At 37.3% G+C, this 17,739-nt stretch overlaps 1 protein-coding gene across 8 annotated transcripts in view; it reads left to right on the top strand.

Annotated features, from left to right (window-relative positions):
- Window positions 1-329: 329 nt before the first annotated feature.
- The window catches only part of LOC147401345 (U5 small nuclear ribonucleoprotein helicase), a 48,276-nt gene continuing 30,866 nt past the window's right edge, over window positions 330-17,739 (top strand). For 4 of the 8 annotated variants that reach the window (XR_015178447.1, XR_015178446.1, XR_015178445.1 and 1 more), the window contains exons 1-20: window positions 330-675; window positions 826-887; window positions 979-1,147; window positions 1,261-1,708; window positions 1,792-1,857; window positions 2,717-2,821; window positions 2,973-3,275; window positions 4,926-5,042; window positions 5,140-5,199; window positions 5,724-5,819; window positions 6,562-6,633; window positions 6,712-6,828; window positions 6,921-7,082; window positions 14,382-14,447; window positions 14,557-14,706; window positions 14,797-14,880; window positions 16,646-16,720; window positions 16,803-16,934; window positions 17,009-17,074; window positions 17,584-17,649. Coding sequence is in view for 2 of the 8 variants with exons in the window: in XM_086442604.1 (XP_086298730.1) it covers window positions 569-675; window positions 826-887; window positions 979-1,147; window positions 1,261-1,708; window positions 1,792-1,857; window positions 2,717-2,821; window positions 2,973-3,275; window positions 4,926-5,042; window positions 5,140-5,199; window positions 5,724-5,819; window positions 6,562-6,633; window positions 6,712-6,828; window positions 6,921-7,082; window positions 14,382-14,447; window positions 14,557-14,706; window positions 14,797-14,880; window positions 16,646-16,720; window positions 16,803-16,934; window positions 17,009-17,074; window positions 17,584-17,649 (2,523 nt within the window). In the remaining 6 variants the exon portion in view is untranslated. The remainder of the gene's footprint in view (window positions 676-825; window positions 888-978; window positions 1,148-1,260; window positions 1,709-1,791; window positions 1,858-2,716; window positions 2,822-2,972; window positions 3,276-4,925; window positions 5,043-5,139; window positions 5,200-5,723; window positions 5,820-6,561; window positions 6,634-6,711; window positions 6,829-6,920; window positions 7,083-14,381; window positions 14,448-14,556; window positions 14,707-14,796; window positions 14,881-16,645; window positions 16,721-16,802; window positions 16,935-17,008; window positions 17,075-17,583; window positions 17,650-17,739) is intronic. The other 4 variants (XR_015178442.1, XR_015178443.1, XM_086442604.1 and 1 more) reach the window with 2 other exon arrangements.

The raw sequence follows: 17,739 nt of genomic DNA, 5'->3' as shown, positions 1-17,739 counted from the left end.
TAATAGTGAGTTCGACAGTAAAAAAATGTGCACTCGACACTAAATAAAAAAGTGTCAAGTTCAACGGTAATAACTATGAACTCGACAGTACGAGCAACTATTAAGAAAGAAAAAGTTTACAAAATGTCCCGTGAAGCTAATGCGCAAAACTTAGAGACCATTTAGAAAGAAACCCTTCTGCGAGGGTCCTTTAAGTAATTTTCCATTATTTTTATCATTAAGGTGGTGCACTTACTACAAATGACAGGTGCAAATAGAATGACCTTACTTGCACATTAATTAATTAGCCTGCTTGGAACCTTCAACCACCACAAATCCTGCAAAGTTTTGCAATAGCAATAGTCCAAACATTCAGCGAACCCGGTTCTTAACTAAAATCTTTCAAAATTTTGACCAACCGGTCGTGCCACCTCTTTGGTTTCTTTCTCCCCACTCTTCAAGTTTCAGTTCTTCTGTGCGAAGTGCAAAGTTTCGTCTTCTCTATCGTTCTCTTCAGTTCCCGCTGAATTCTCTTTCCCCAAAAAGGAAAAAAATTCTAGGGTTTCGAAGGTTTAAAACAGAAAAAAAAATGCTGGTTCAGTTACCTCGCTTAACGAATTCTCTGAGAGATCATTACGATGTCGATCAAGCTTACCTCGTTCGCAAAGCCCTTTTGCAAAATCTGAATACTCAAAGGTAAATCTTCCAATTCGATCTCTTCGATTTCATATTTGTGATTATCTGATGCTAAATTCGTCTATTTTGAATCGATTTTTTTTTTTTTTTAAACTTGATTTTCTGTTATTCTGTTGAATTTGATATATTCTTTTTCAATTTTCTGATTAGACCTGGAAACACTATCGATGATTCAGAACTTGCTCGAAAGATAGTTCATCGATGGGAAGAAGGTTTGTGAAAATTTGAATTTGAATTACATTTCGTAATTTATGTTTCTAATGGAAGCTTTTAGATTACTATGTAACTCTGTTTTTGGTACAGCGTCGATTGAAGTGCGTCAAGCGTATAGAAAATTTCTTGGTGGAGTAGTGGAATTGATTGATAGAGAAGTGGCCTCAGAAGATTTTCGAGAAGTCGCCAAAAAAGTTTATGATCTCTTTGTCGGTTTAGTAGAGGAGTACGATGACAATAGAAAGATTTCGGAGAAGAAGTAAGCATTTACTAATCTTAAAAGACTTCAATTTGATGTGTCGTAATCTGTTGTTACGATCCAAATTCGTTTTTCTTGAATTTGCAATTGTTATTGTGGAAATGTATGTTCAGGGAAGAATTGCAAAAGTTTCTCGGTTACACTGTTTCAGACAATAGTATTCAGAAAGTCATTTCACTTGTTCAAAGGCTCTCTGCTTTGCAGCCTAGTGACCCTGATTCTGTAGTTGTTCCTGAAAGGCAAATTGATGAGAATTTGAGTGAATTTGGTTCTGATTTTTATTTTAATGCTCCCACTCGGTTTCTCGTTGACGTGTCATTGGAAAATGGGTTACTGTTGGAGGATGAAAGCTATGGGACGTCTACTTCATTTCATGAGGAACAATATGAGTATGTTGACCCTACACTTCATAAGTCGGGTGTTGAGACGGGAAGTGTGAATTTGCGATGGTTAAGAGAAAAGTGTGATCAGATAGTAAAAGGAAGTGGTTCGCAGCTTTCTGGAGAAGAATTGGCAATGGCTCTATGCCAAGTGATTGATTCAGACAAAGCTGGTGATGAGGTAATGTTTATTAAAAATATGTATCCATTTCAGTTTGATCTAACGTACTTAAATTTGTACTTCTTTTGAAATTGATCGTGTAGATAGCTGGTGATTTGTTGGATCTTGTTGGGGATAGTGCATTTGAAACAGTTCAAGATCTGTTGACGGTAATGATTGTGGCTATTTTTTTTTTTGCTTTACGTGATTATTTTACGTACTTGGTTCTTTTAGTGCAGACCCATTCTCTAGGGTTCAATCCTTCTTCACAGAAAATTTCTTTCATTCCAGTTGTAAGATTATGATTACTTGCCATATATGTAAATATAACTATTATTTAAGAAGGACCACTTAGCTAAGTGGTAAGACCTTGTAGAGGTTGTTCGCAAGGTCTTAGGTTCAAACCCCTTGAACCCCTTCTTATACCAACATGCTAACTGTTAACCACTAAACCCACCAAGCAAAAAAATTTATAACTATTACATATGCATGGTAAAAGTAAAAAAGAAAAAAAGGAATCTTTTCTAGTTGACCCTGTTAACCAACGAACTACTCCTTAAGACCAATCTCTTGGAGAAGGGGAGAACTATGAATATACGGGGCTTAACTGGGGTATGACTCACCCGAGAGTGGAGGAAAATATACACTCAACAGACCTCATGTTTGATGCACCATGATTTTGCTCCTCGGATTAAATAATAAATTTTTTCTGAGGGAGTAAGGACAGGTTAAGATACTGAATCTCTGTGTGAAAATTGTTAACCAAGAATTTGCCATGATATGCTGCAGAAATTGCCACCATGCTTTGTAGTGAATTGGCAAGGCTTTGTTTTGTTTTGTTTTGTTTGATAAGTAAACTTTATTGAAACAAAAGAAGAAGAAAACAAAGGGGGTTGAGAAGACCAACCTACATAAAGAAGGAAAAACAGGAACCATAACCTAACCATCTCTATCACAGCTTTCATGTGCAAAAAAACCCTATTCTGCTTGCTTCTGATTTTTATGCTTTGATTTCCCCGTCTTTTGCAGCACCGGAAAGAACTTTCTGATGCCATCAATCATGGGCTGCATGTACTAAAATCTGACAAATCAGCATCAAACACTCAACCACGGATGCCTAGCTATGGCACACAGGTCTTAACCATTTTTTTTAATACATAAAATGAGTTCATTCTCTTTGACTCATCTATTACCTTCATTGTCTAAAGACTTGTTATGCCATTTTTACCTAATAAATGTAGAATTGATATGCCATTTGTAAAGTTGCTTCCCACTTTGCACCCAGGTTACCATTCAAACTGAATCGGAAAAGCAAATTGATAAACTTCGGCGCAAGGAAGAAAAACGAAATAGACGTGGGACGGAGCAAGGGGTTGAACATAGGTTGTCTGCCGGAAATTTCTCTTCTTTACTTCAGGCAAGTGAGAAGAAAAGTCCTTTTGATAATCTGATTGGGAGTGGCCAAGGACCCCTCTCGTTATCAGTTAGTGCTTTACCACAAGGAACCGTGAGGAAGCATTTTAAAGGGTATGAAGAAGTCAGAATCCCCCCTACACCGACAGCCCAAATGAAACCTGGGGAGAAGCTGGTAATTTCACTTCTTTTGCTTTCTTCATAGTTGTTGGATTAATTATATAGATGAAATTGGTGCCAATTTTTACCATTAGAATAGATTCTATGGCTGCTTTAAGATTAATCGTTGTGCGAGATAGTTATTGACGTTAGACTGTGGATTAATAGCTTTTTTTGGGTATTAAAAAAAGGTTGGCATCTTTTGATAGTGTAAGAGTTCTGGGTTTGAAGCAATAATTAGATAAATTTTTATGAGGTTCAAATTGGCCCATTATCGCATAGACTCACTTGAGGCTATAGCATCCTTTCACTGTATTCCTTGTGTTGAATAACTCCATTTTATTAGTTTTTTTTTTTTGGGTCTTTTGTCCTTTTTAGTCTTTTCCACTTATTAGACTATGTAATCCCTTTAAAGCCTGATTAGGGCTGAGTAATTAATTACTTTTTTTTGAGTTCTCTCAATTCTATTTGGTATCAGAGCCTACCTCCATCACCCTCCCTCCTTGCTACAAACCCCATTGTCTCCCTCCTCTCTTAAATCCATCTTCAACACATCTCATCTTAGATTAAAACATCACCCCTACGGGGTTTTTTTCCTTTTTTATTTGATTGAGATGCTACTGTAACATAGCACTTGAGAAGTACACCTCTACTTTAACCACCAACTAATTGTATAGACAACTTCCAATCTCCCCATTCTTATGGATAATAGAACCAAGGTAATAAAAATGGTCTGTTTTGGAGTGGCCATGAAGCCTGGCCCTTCCTCTATGTGTGTCATTAGTCAAATTTCGCTCCACATACTTTGTATGTATAACGATTGCTTAAGGTGAAGAACCTTGCTACATTGACTTGATATAACACTCAAAGTAGCACTTGAGCGTGGAGAGAACCATCGATTGTACTCGAGTGTATAACACTTGTATCTTGAGAAAAAGCATATATGGTTTTCTGCATTCTCGAGTGCTACTTCAATGTTATTTCAAGTCGCTTTAGCGTTTTTGTAATGCGAATAATCTTTTCAATCATACAATCAACCTAGAAAATCTCTTATGGAATATTCTTGAAATTGTTTGATTGGTTGAGCTTGTTCATCTGAAATAGCAAAATGATCCTGTACCACTGATGTCAAAGAGTTGAAAATTGGTTCTCATAACTGTTGAGAATCTTATAGGAGCTTATGGAAGTTTGCTTAAGTCTACCATCCTTGTAAGAAGTGCCACTTAGCTAAGTGGTAAGATATGTGGAATGTTGTTCCCACATCGTAGGTTCAACCCCCCTTGAACCCATACTTCTTTACCTATAAAAAAAAAGTCTACCGTCCTAGTACAACTTGCATCACTTCTGCAAAAAAAGCTCTAATATAACTTCTTTATTAGCATCATCATAAATTTTTCAATGTGCTTCATGAAACCGCAAAGCATTTGATTTTTTTTTTCTTTCTTGGATAAGTTATTTGAAATATCTCATATTCTTTTTCAAATATACTGGTAGGATTTGGTTCAAAGTTATCAACTTGTACACATTGTCTTTCATGTTTGGTATTTCAAATTGTTCCATTTTTTTTTTTTTTTTTTTGCTTCTGTGATAACTGGCTGCAACTTTTGTGGTAATAATAGCTGTAAAGCTGATTTTCTTCTTTCTTCTCACTGCTATCTATTTTCAGATTGAGATAAAAGAGTTAGATGACTTTGCTCAGGCTGCTTTCCGTGGCTACAAATCCCTGAACCGCATTCAGAGTCGTATACTTGAAGCCACTTACCACACTAATGAGAATATCCTAGTGAGTTTTTGATGTTGTGGTGACATATAGGCTACAGAAAACCTGTCAAACTTCCATCTATGTGCTGACAAAGTGATTTTCATTAAATTTACTGCAGGTTTGTGCTCCAACTGGAGCAGGCAAAACAAATATAGCTATGATTGCTATTTTACACGAGGTATGCAATCAATGAGAAATATTCATATATCACTTCTTTACCTTGGGATTGAACCTTATCATAGATTTAATTATTTCTTGTCCTTTTCTTCCCAATATACTACAAGATTTGTTAATGTACATTGGATTTTCCAGGTGGCGGATTCAAGAAACTTTATCTAATGTTTTTATATGTAGATGTTGCTTAAATTTTTTTTAAAAAGAAACTTCTTGTTATTTATTTTTTAATTGTTCTTGAGTTAACAAATTTCTTGAAAGAAAAACAGTGTCTCAGAACAAAGGTCAGCTTATTTCTTCTTTCATTGTTAGGGGTGAGAGAGATGTTGCTTGGGATATTAGGTTTAGGAGGTCTTTCAATGATTGGGAAGTTGGCAGTATTGGAAGAATGACCAGTTCCATTGATTCCAATGGGGAAAGGGTTGGAGGATCATAGGGTTTGGAAATGAGCAAAGGATGGGGCTTTCTCGGTTAGATCATTTTATCACTCATTGTGCCAATCTGACCTGCCTTCTTTTCCGGCAGCAGTTGTATGGGGTGTCAAGGTGCCATCTAAGCTCGCTTTCTTTGTTTGGGCAGCGACGTTGGGTAGGTTGCCTACACTGGACCAAATTTTTTGGAGAGGTATTACATGCCCCAACTATTGCTACATTTGCAAGAAGAATGGGGAATCCGTGGATCATATTCTATTGTATTGTTCCTTTACTTGAAAGATTTAGTCACATTCTTATTCTTATTCGGTATTGCTGTTTGCTTTCCAAGGTCCTTGTGCTCTCTGTTCCATTCCTGGATGGCATGGGGATCTTCTTTTTGGATGGCAAAAAAGATCCTTTGGAATCTTGTTCCATTTGTTATTTGTTAGGGTCTTTGGAAGGAGAGGAACAATCGTATTTTTGATGATAAGGTGCCTCCCATTGAAGATTGTTCTTTCGGGGCAATCTTTTTAAAGAAGTTGGAGAGATTTTTTGTGAAGGCCTTTTAATTAGATGGGACAGGGTTTGTAATCTTGCTGGAATATAGTTCGTTATAGTTGATCCTTGTATTTGGGTGGTCTCCTCAACCACTTCTTCTATTTAATGAAATTTGACTTATCAAAAAAAATAATATAACATTGCTGAATACAACAGTTGTTATTCTGAATTGATGCACATTTCTGTACAATTGTTTTTTTTTTTTTTTTTTTTGGGATGGTATATTCTCTTATTCTGATATTTTGTAAACCATTCACTATAGTATTTGATATATTCTCATTTAATGTGGATGTACTTTTTTGCACTGCAGTTTGATTTTATTTGGTTCAATGTAATGATGTACTTTGCACTACAGTTTGACTTTATTTTCAATGCAATGATACTTCTTGTTACAGATTGGACAACATTTCAAGGATGGTTTTTTGCATAAAGATGAATTTAAAATAGTTTATGTTGCTCCTATGAAGGTATAACTTGGCCATAGTTTACCACTCAATTTGAAAACATTGGCAGTCTATTTTCTAATTTTTGGCAAGTTACTCTAGGCATTAGCTGCAGAGGTCACATCAACCTTCGGTCATCGTTTGTCACCCTTGAATTTGACTGTAAAAGAACTCACAGGAGACATGCAACTTTCTAAGAAGGAGCTTGAGGAAACTCAGGTCTTTGCTTTTCTTATTAATATTATTTGTTCTGTTGTGCTATAATTCAGTGTTAATGTAATGGCTTCATTTGTTATTTTTATGCCATTCAGATGATAGTGACAACACCCGAGAAATGGGATGTCATTACTCGCAAAAGCAGCGACATGTCACTGTCAATGCTAGTGAAGCTCCTAATCATTGATGAAGTACACTTGTTGAATGATGACAGAGGCCCTGTAATAGAGGCGTTAGTTGCACGGACCCTCCGCCAGGTAGGATTTTGGTGAAGAATCTTCTGCTCTTTTTTTCTTCTTCTTTTCTTTAAAGGTAATATGGAAGACTCCATGTTAGTATAGCTTTTTTCGTTTGTGAATACATGAGATTTCATTAGATAAGGAACGTATGTACAAATGGAAGAGATTTCCCTATTGGATACATATGACCAAACAGCATAGCCCCAATACTTGGAATATTGAGCACGAGTTATGCACCATTCCTTCCCAATTACCCAAATAGTCCCTCAGCTGTTGTCTTTGAAATTCCACCTCGATGGCATACCAGTCCGTGTGCAAATGGTTGATGGATTTGCACACATATGGGATTTCCTGCTCTCAGTGTACAATGATCCTCTTATTTCATTCTTTTCAGTGTTGAGGCATGTGGTAACATTCTCCACAAGATTTCTCCTTAGTATCCATCATATCTTTGGTGAATACCAATCATCATCATCATCAAAGCTTTACCTCAAAGATTTAGAGTCGACTGAACGAATCTTGTTCCTCCAATCCACTCTGTCCAGAGCCATGTCTTTTGTTAGTTGAAGTGTGTTAGTATATGCTTTTCACTATCTTTATCAACGTTCTTCTTCTCTCTCACTCTCTATTTATGTTAGGTGTCTATGGGTGTGTATTTAACAGTTTTGGTGTTTGTAGATTATGAGGGTATACATGTAAATACTCAAAATATCTGTAATCTTTTTTTTTTTTTTTTCCTTAATATATAAAAGCTAGTAGGAACTATGCCTTAACTAAACAAGATTTCTATAAACTTCAACTTGTAATCAGAGTCCTCTCCCCCCCCCCCCCCCCCTCTTTTTTTACCCCTGCCGACACTAGTTCTTCCCAAGCCTTCATCGATCATGGCTTCCGATCTCTTTTGTTCTCCCAACTCTCACGGTCTACTCAGATTTCTGTTTTGACCCCGTTTGATGTGATTTTCATTTAGATGCGGGTTTGGAGAGTTTTTTTCCTCGCTTTTTTTCAATTTCTCTTCATCTAGACCACCAATTCCAAACCTCATACTCTTCTTATAGCTCACCAAACTCCTTCCCCTTCTTTAGATCTTTGGTTGTAGAACTTTTTGGATGAAAATTGGGCTCATACAATGGTTTTAAATCTTGGACTTAGGGTTTAGATCACCCAACACCTAGACTAAGTTGGGTTAGAGATCTTGATCTGCATTTTTGGATAGGTTTAAGTGTGAAGGTGGGGATCTTAATATGAGTTAATGTGAGACCAAAGTCTGAACTAATAAAATCTCGAGTCGAAAAATGAGCCAGCCCAAGTCCTATCAAGCCAGTTCGAGATTGAGTCATTGGTGTTTTCAAACCCAGCCTTAAAAGATCTCACGTTGACGTAAGTGTTCCAGCTTTGGAATTGGGATCATTTGATACTTTAAAGTAAACTATGGCTCCTTCTCGGAGACCTACGCATGTGAAAGGGAAGGTTTCATGATTTCACCCCAAAACTCAAGCACAACCATCAATTTTTTTTCCTTGTCTGCTCTAATACCAATGCTGGTACTCTTCCTAAATTTATGTGGAGACCAGATACTGCCTTGAAACAATCCTTCTTCGGTTAACCACCTCCCTAAAAAAGCATCCAAAAATATGATTGTGTTGTATGCAAATTGGAAATGAGAAACAAATGACCTTTTTTTTTTGAGTTTGAAGCTGGATATCATTTGCATGCTCTCTACCATGATAAGTAACTTGCTAAGACCTTCAACTACAATAATGGAGAGGAAAGGTGTAGAAGAATCCGGAAATCTGATCTCATAGAATCAAGAAAATAGGATATTCTTCTTAATTATTCTTGATTACTCTTAACTTTCTAGAATATTCTTGTAATGTTCTACAATAGGATAGTTGGTTTATTATTCTAGAATATTCTTGAAGTTCTAGATTATTCTTGTAATAGGATAGTTGGTCTATAAATACCACTATTGGGGCATTTGTAATGATCATCCAAGAATTCTCAATAAATTCAAATTTTCTACATGGTATCAGAGCACTAGGTTCTGATCTAGGGATTACCTATGGTGGGTCAAAATCCGTGGAAGACGGCTTTAACCGGTGCGACTAGTAAGGACTCAGTGGTGTCAGGGGAAAGCACCACAAGTCCGAACCTGAACTCCTCCATCTCATTTAGTGGTTCAGAAGGGTCCACGAATTCGTTCCAATTAAATATCCACCGTCTAAATGGAAAAAACTACACGGAATGGTCGCAAATCGTTCGTTTGATTTTGGAAGGCAAGGGGAAGCTTGGATATCTGATAGGAGAAGTGACAAAACCTGCCGATGTAGATTCGACTCTCAAGACCTGGAAATCAGAAAATTCTTTGATTATTGCGTGGTTGGTGAACTCAATGGAACCCGCAATTGGCAAGCCCTTCATGTTTCTGCCGACGGCCAAAGATGTTTGGGAAGCAGTCAGGGATACGTATTCCGATCTAGAAAATTCTTCGCAGATTTTTGGTTTAAAATCCAAACTTTGGCACGCGAAACAGGGTGACCGAGATGTAACCTCCTACTACAACGAGTTGATGACATTGTGGCAGGAGTTAGACCTCTTTATGATGATGTCTGGGAGTGTGCGAATGATAGTGTCCGATTCATGAAACGACAGGAGAATGATCGTGTATTTATGTTCTTAGCAGGACTTAACAAAGAATTAGACGAGGTGCGGGGCCGAATTTTAGGGAAAACTCCTCTGCCAACAATTCGTGAGGCCTTCTCAGATGTTCGGAGAGAAGAAGCACGGCAGAGTGTGATGCTTAACAACAAATCGGTTCCTAGTACTACTAACTCGGAAGTAGAAAGTTCTGCCCTTGTAACTCGAGATTTTCAGGAGGAGGTGAAGAAGGATGGTAAGCGTTCTGAACGGCTGTGGTGCGATCACTGCAAACGTCCGTGGCACACACGGGAAACCTGTTGGAAAATTCATGGCAAGCCTCAAAACTGGAAGAAGAAGTCTGGTGGAGCGGGGCGTGCACTTCAGGCCAGTGTCTCGGATCAAGAGCAGCAGTCTTCTTCAAATTCGTTTCCTTTCACCAAGGAGCAGATAGACCAACTGTACAAGATTCTCGAGTCTCAGAAAAATCCTACTTGTTCTTTGGCTCAAAAAGGTAATTACTGAAAACAGCTCTCATTGGTGTCAACCCTGATCGCACCTGGATCATCGATTCAGGTGCAACCGATCATATGACAGGGTTGTCAAATCTTTTTTCTTCGTATAATCCTTGTGCAGGTAATCAGAAAATTAAGATTGCAGATGGCTCTCTTTCAGCCATTGCAGGAAAAGGTTCTATTATAGTATCTCCATCACTCACTCTTCACGATGTTCTTCATGTTCCCAAACTTTCCTGTAATCTTTTGTCTGTCAGCAAGCTAGCCCGTGATCAAAATTGTCAAACTAATTTTTTCCCAACTCATTGTGTGTTCCAGGATTTGACCTCGGGGAGGATGATTGGCAGTGCTAAACAGAGTGGAGGACTCTACTTCCTTGATGATGGATCTGAATCGAGGCGACAATCTCAACAAATAAGTCCTGCTTTGAATCTATTTCTGTTTCCAATAATAATATTATGTTATGGCATTTAAGATTAGGTCATCCAAGTTTCAAATATTTAAAACATTTATTTCCTAAGTTGTTTGGCAATAAAGATCCATCTATGTTTCATTGTGAAATATGTGAATTTGCAAAACACCACCGTACATCTTTTCCTTCACAACCATATAAACCATCAAAACCTTTCACTATTATTCACAGTGATGTTTGGGGTCCTAATAAGATAAGTACACCTTCTAGCAAGAGATGGTTCATCACATTTACGGATGATCATACTCGACTCTGCTGGGTGTATTTATTGAAAGAAAAATCAGAGGCCGAAAGTGTTTTTAAAAATTTTTACAATATGGTGCAGACTCAATTTCAAACTAACATACAAGTTTTCAGGAGTGATAATGGGAAAGAGTATTTTAACACGACCTTGGGAAATTTTTTTCTTGAAAAAGGAATAATAATTCATCACAGTTCTTGCATCAATACACCCCAACAGAATGGTGTTGCAGAAAAAAAAAAAAAACATCTGTTGGAGGTGGCTCGTGCATTACTTTTTACAACTAAAGTTCCCAAGTATCTATGGGGAGAGGCTGTTTTAACTGCAGCGTACTTAATAAACAGAATGCCCTCCAAAGTTTTACAATTTCGAACTCCTTTCCAAGTTTTCACAAATTGTTTTCCAACTACTAGACTTTCTGCTGATCTACCTCTAAAAATATTTGGTTGTACGGTTTTTGTTCATGAACATCGAAAAATTGGAAAACTTGAGCCCAGAGCTATAAAATGTGTCTTCATTGGTTACTCTCCAACTGAGAAAGGCTATAAATGTTTTGACCCGATATCGAAAAAATGTTTTGTCACAATGGATGTTACATTTTTTGAAAAACAACCATATTTTAAGGATATTCATCTTCAGGGGGAGATTTTTAAGGAAGATTCATTTAACTCGGGCAATGTTTTTCTCTCAGATGATGTGTTTCTCTTGCAAGAATCTGAGTCTAGTATCTCTGCACTTACAGTAAATGGCCAAGATTCATTCCTTGAAAATCCTCCTATTATGAGTGATGTTTCCCCTGAGTCTAGACCTACATTGAAAAACAATTTAAAAATCAGAATTCTGAACAACAAATTTTGGAAACCGAAAATAAGGAACAACCTACTATAATGTCACAACATGATAATAGATTCAAGGATGGTGACCGAACTTGGAAAGGGATTGTTTACTTGAAGAAGAATCATAAGAAAAGGAAAGACGAATTGACTCTACAGCATAGCCATGATTCTGAACCAAGGACGAATCAACAATCTGAGTCTGTTACAGGTAATTCTCTTTCTCTTTCCAACAGTCAGTCTAAGCCTTCTGATTTAGACATTCCTATAGCTCTTCGTAAAGGGGTTAGATCTTATACTAGTCATCCACTGTCTAAATTTGTATCATACTCGAAATTGTCATCATCTCTTGCTGCTTTTACCTCTCAATTGTCCAGTGTAGAAATTCCTAATAGTGTACAGGAGGCTCTAAAGGTTCCAAAGTGGAAGGAAGCAGTACTTGAAGAGATGAAAGCTCTTGAGAAGAACAATACTTGGAGTGTTGAGGCATTGCCAGCTGGGAAGACCACTGTGGGTTGTAAATGGGTCTTCACTGTGAAGTACAACTCTGATGGTTCAGTGGAAAGATACAAGGCTAGGTTGGTGGCAAAGGGATTCACCCAGACATATGGCATTGATTATTCTGAGACTTTTGCTCCTGTTGCAAAATTAAACACGGTGAGAGAGTACTTTTATCTATTGCTGCTAATCTGGACTGGCCCTTGCAACAACTAGATGTGAAGAATGCCTTCCTCAATGGTGACTTGGAGGAAGAAGTGTACATGGATAGTCCACCGGGCTTTGAGGAGAAGTTTGGCTAAAAAATATGCAAACTAAAAAAGTCCCTGTATGGTCTCAAACAGTCTCCAAGGGCTTGGTTTGAGAAGTTCACACAGTCTGTCAAAAAACAAGGATATTCTCAAGGACAAGCTGATCATACCTTGTTTTTCAAGTTTTCTCATGAAGGAAAGGTTGCTGTGCTAATAGTTTATGTTGATGATATTATTCTCACATGTGATGATGTGATCGAAATAGAGAGATTGAAGAAGAGCCTTGCTTTAGAATTCGAAATCAAGGATTTGGGAGCACTAAGATATTTCCTTGGCATGGAAGTTACTCGTTCAAGGAAAGGAATCGTTGTCTCTCAACGAAAGTATATTTTTGATCTTTTGAAGGAAACCGGGTTAAGTGGTTGCAGACCGGCTGAGACTCCCATGGATCCCAATGTAAAGCTTTGGGAAGAGGGAAGTGTTCCTATTGATACTGGTAGATACCAGAGATTGGTTGGAAAACTAATCTATTTATCTCATACTCGACCGGATATTGCCTTCTCTGTCAGTGTTGTTAGTCAATTTATGCACGCACCTTATGAAGAACACCTCGAGGCGGTCTACCGAATTTTGAGATATTTAAAGTCTACTCCTGGAAAAGGTCTGTTTTTCAAAAAGACAAATCAAAGGAGTGTTGAGGTATTTACTGATGCAGATTGGGCAGGTTCAGTGAATGACAGGAGATCTACTTCAGGGTATTGCACCTTTTTGTGGGGAAACTTGGTTACCTGGCGAAGCAAGAAGCAAAATGTTGTTGCCAGAAGTAGCGCAGAGGCTGAGTTTAGAGCAATGACTCAAGGGATCTGTGAGGTATTGTGGATATACAGAATCCTCGAAGAACTCAAGATGACTGTGGAACTTCCTCTGAAGCTGTACTGCGACAATAAGGCTGCAATAAGTATTGCTCACAATCCTGTCCAGCATGATAGGACGAAGCACATTGAGATTGATCGACATTTCATTAAGGAAAAAATTGAAGCTGGAACTGTTTGCTTGCCGTTTGTGCCTTCTAGTCAGCAAACAGCCGACATCTTGACTAAGGGGCTTGCTAGACCTAACTTTGAACATCTGATAAGCAAGTTGGGCATGATTGACATCTATGCACCAACTTGAGGGGGAGTGTAGAAGAATTCGGAAATCTGATTTCATAGAATCAAGAAAATAGGATATTCTTCTTGATTATTCTTGATTACTCTTAACTTTCTAGAATATTCTTGTAATGTTCTACAATAGGATAGTTGGTTTATTATTCTAGAATATTCTTGAAGTTCTAGATTATTCTTGTAATAGGATAGTTGGTCTATAAATACCACTATTGGGGCATTTGTAATGATCATCCAAGAATTCTCAATAAATTCAATTTTTCTACAAAAGGAAATGGAGAATTTTCCTTGCAAGGCTTCTCCTAAAGAACCCTTACATTTTGAGTAACATAAGAAACTCCATTCCATATGGTTGTTAGCTTTCTCTATATTGATGTTGCAAACCTTGTGCCTCCCCACCATTTATGCATTCACTAGCAATTAAAACCCCATATAAGATTTATTGCTTTAAGAAATGCACTTAGATATGCTTCCACGACTTTGTCAATCACCGTCTTCAATCAAGTAGTATCCTACACCTTACCACTATTTTATAGACGCTACCTCTGTCATTAGGGCATCTAGACGTATATGCTTGCTTACTTATACTTTCATGGTATTCTGTTCATCCTTGGTGATTATTTTTTTGTATGGATTTTAGTGAAGTATGTTTTATTTGCTTTAACTGTTTCATGATTCTAAATATTTGCATATGATCTTTTTCACAGGTTGAGTCAACACAGACTATGATACGCATTGTGGGCCTTTCAGCCACTCTACCCAATTATTCAGAGGTTTGTTCTTTTTTGTGATTACACTAATCCCTAGCCATCCATTTCTTGCATCCTTCTTTGCTCTGAACTATTATTGTCCACCGTAACAAGTATCTTTGCAAACATCCAGGTTGCAAACTTTCTGAGGGTGAACGAAACAGGACTCTTCTTCTTTGATTCTAGCTATCGTCCAGTGCCTCTTGCACAACAGTATATTGGAATTAGTGAGCAGAACTTTGCTGCTCGCAACCAGCTATTAAATGAGATATGCTATAATAAGGTCTGTTCTTGTGAATGTCCTTTTTATGGAGTTACTGTCCTTGGAATTGTCATTCTTCTACAGGGTAATCGATATTCGGTTGCAAATCAGGTTGTAGAATCATTAAAGCAAGGACATCAGGCAATGGTTTTCGTTCATTCACGGAAGGATACAGGGAAAACAGCCAAGACACTGGTACACTTTTTTTTTTAAAGTTTCATCTTCAAGAAGTTAAGGGAACGGCCAAGGAAAAAAAATTATGGGAACGACTTAGTTTTTTTGTCTATTAAATATTTTGTTTTTACAAACTCGTGTAACATGCTTGGTGCTAAATGGAATGGGAATGCATTATCGTATCAGCCCAATCCCAACTATTTGAGGTGGGATTGCAACTGGTGATAATGAAGGTAGATTTGGTTGGTCCTTAAATAACTGTGAATTTGTGATATGCCTTGCTTAATGAATGTCTAGCATCATTATCATCATTATTGTATCAGCCATATCCCAACTATTTGGGGCGAGATTGCAATTGGTGATAATGAAGGTAGATTTGGTTGGTCCTTAAACAACTGAGAATATGCAATATCCCATGCTTAATGAATGTCTAGCATCATCATCATCCAATACTTATCCCAAAGATTTGGGGTTGGCTAGATGAGTCTTGTTTCGCCCTTCGATTTTGTCAAGAGCCACATCTTTTGTTATTGACAGTGTGTTCATATCTGCCTGTACTATCTCAATCCTGTTCTATTGGGTTTTCCTCTCTCTTTTAGCATTTTCAACTTGCATATTTCTTTTATCTGGTGTTGTAGTTGGCATTCTTGTACATCCCACACCATCTTAATTGAATTTCTCTTAGTTTATTGGGCTATTTGGAGCTACTCCAACATTTTCTCTATTGCTTTCATTTCTAATTTTACCTTTGCACTCTATAAGCGCACCACTTTAACCATGTAGCTTTGATTCTATGGGTAATATCTTCCTCAATGTCTCCGTCCTTATGTATAATATGAGAATATAATGCACATAAAGAACTGGATAGGTATGATCATTATAGAGAGTTGAGTTTGAAACGAGAGGTCTTTGGCCCTGACAATAGTTTGCTCTAAAATGGTTTTGCATTAGGGTGGACCAATGGTAAAAATAACCCAATTTGATTCGAAATTATGTTAAAACATAATGAAATGATAAAAGGTGAGTATTAAATCCGATTTAGCTCCTTCTGAAGTTGTCAAACAAGTAAGAGCTGATGAGCAAACTAACATTCAACTACAGGTAAGTGTTGGGGGCTGTCATACCTAACTTTCTTCTTGCATGAAACTCGCTTGCTGTTAATCAAGTTGTTATGTTTACCCATATTGGGTGTCTTGTTTAGGAGTTCAAAAGTATTTCAGATACTTGGAAGATGAGTATTGAACACATCACAATAGAGGGAACACTGATTTGGCCTTAGAAAATATGGATTTAGTTTGGGATAGGGCCTTGATGATGATGACAAGCATATTGACAAATTGAGGTTCGATAATAATTTGGCAATGGAAAATTTTTGGAAAGAACTGGCAAAATTCAGGGAAAATCAAGAAAAATTAGAAATAGAAAATATAAAAATGTGTACTTCATTATTAAACACAATATTGGACAAAATTACATCTTTTTCACAATATAGGAATGTATTTTTCTAAACATTTGGAATAAGTTAGGATTAATTGCCAATTGAAAGTTGTGAATTAATTGCATTTTTTCCAAAAATCCCGTGATTTTTTTTCGGTATGAATGTATGAGGACAAGTAACCAAGTCTTAAAAATAGCTGATGACTAAGGCATGATAGTTTAGGTGGTTGTTCCATTTATAGATACAATATATGTTTTGTATTCCTGAAAAGGAGATTGTCTTTGAAGCCCTACCATGCCTTAATCGCATATTCTATAAACATATTTATGATGTTAACTGTTTGAGCAGATTGAATTTGCACAGAGGATGGGAGAGCTAGAGTTATTTAAGAATGATACACACCCACAATATTCCCTTATAAAGGTAATGTAAATAGTTTAATATTTACTTAAACAGTCGCAACCGAAAGTTGATTCGTGATCACCTACTATTCTAAACATTGCAGAAGGATGTACACAAATCGAGGAACAGAGAAGTTGTTGAGTTGTTTGAGTCTGGGATTGGTATTCACCATGCTGGGATGTTACGTGCTGATAGGGGTCTGACTGAGCGCCTTTTCTCTGATGGCCTCCTAAAAGTATTGCCTTTTCTTGTTGTGCTAATGTATTTTAAATTTAAATTTGAAATTAAGCTAGTTCTGTTCTGCTTAAGGTTCTTGTCTGCACTGCAACTTTGGCATGGGGAGTAAACTTACCTGCTCACACAGTTGTCATAAAGGTTAGTTTGCAACTCTCAATGACTAGTCTAGCGAGTGTTTTCTTCCATGTCTTAATGATTCCATAATCTTATGAGCAGAGGAAATATTGTGACATACTGTTCCTGAATTATTACCAAACTTTTATATGATATTCTTAGTTGTGCTCGTACTTTGGTTTAACTAATTTACCTTATAATCCAGTTTACCTAGTAAGACATGCTTAACGGCATTTGGTGCCCTAACCTAGAGCATATACTTTTAGAAACCACCATTCACAGTCAATTCCAATTGTTTTCCCAAGGAAGAGGAAGTCTTGATTGCCATGTCCCAATTTGTCCCATTGTTGGGAAACCTTCATTTTTTGGCTTTGGCTTGATGAGATTCCTAAATTACTCTTGATTGTTTCTCAACTTTGAGGTTATAACACTAACCAAAAAACTAGGGCAATTCCATATGCTGTCAATGGCACTTACCTAAAATCATTTGCATCCTCTAAAACTCTACTCTCATCTCCATGTAATCACTCTAGGGTACACAATTATATGATCCGAAGGCTGGTGGATGGCGAGACCTGGGCATGCTTGATGTAATGCAGGTAAGACAACTGTTCCACTAAGAAGATATTTCTCCTGTCAATTTGACATTGACTTAATTTTTAACATAGCTTTTGAGTTTCTGCACTAAC

Source organism: Akebia trifoliata, chromosome 5, assembly GCF_017979445.1.
Source record: "Akebia trifoliata isolate Shusen 1 chromosome 5, ASM1797944v1, whole genome shotgun sequence".
Lineage (NCBI taxonomy): Eukaryota > Viridiplantae > Streptophyta > Magnoliopsida > Ranunculales > Lardizabalaceae > Akebia > Akebia trifoliata.
Note: the sequence above shows the minus strand (reverse complement) of the source record. Positions and strands in the feature narration are given on the sequence as shown.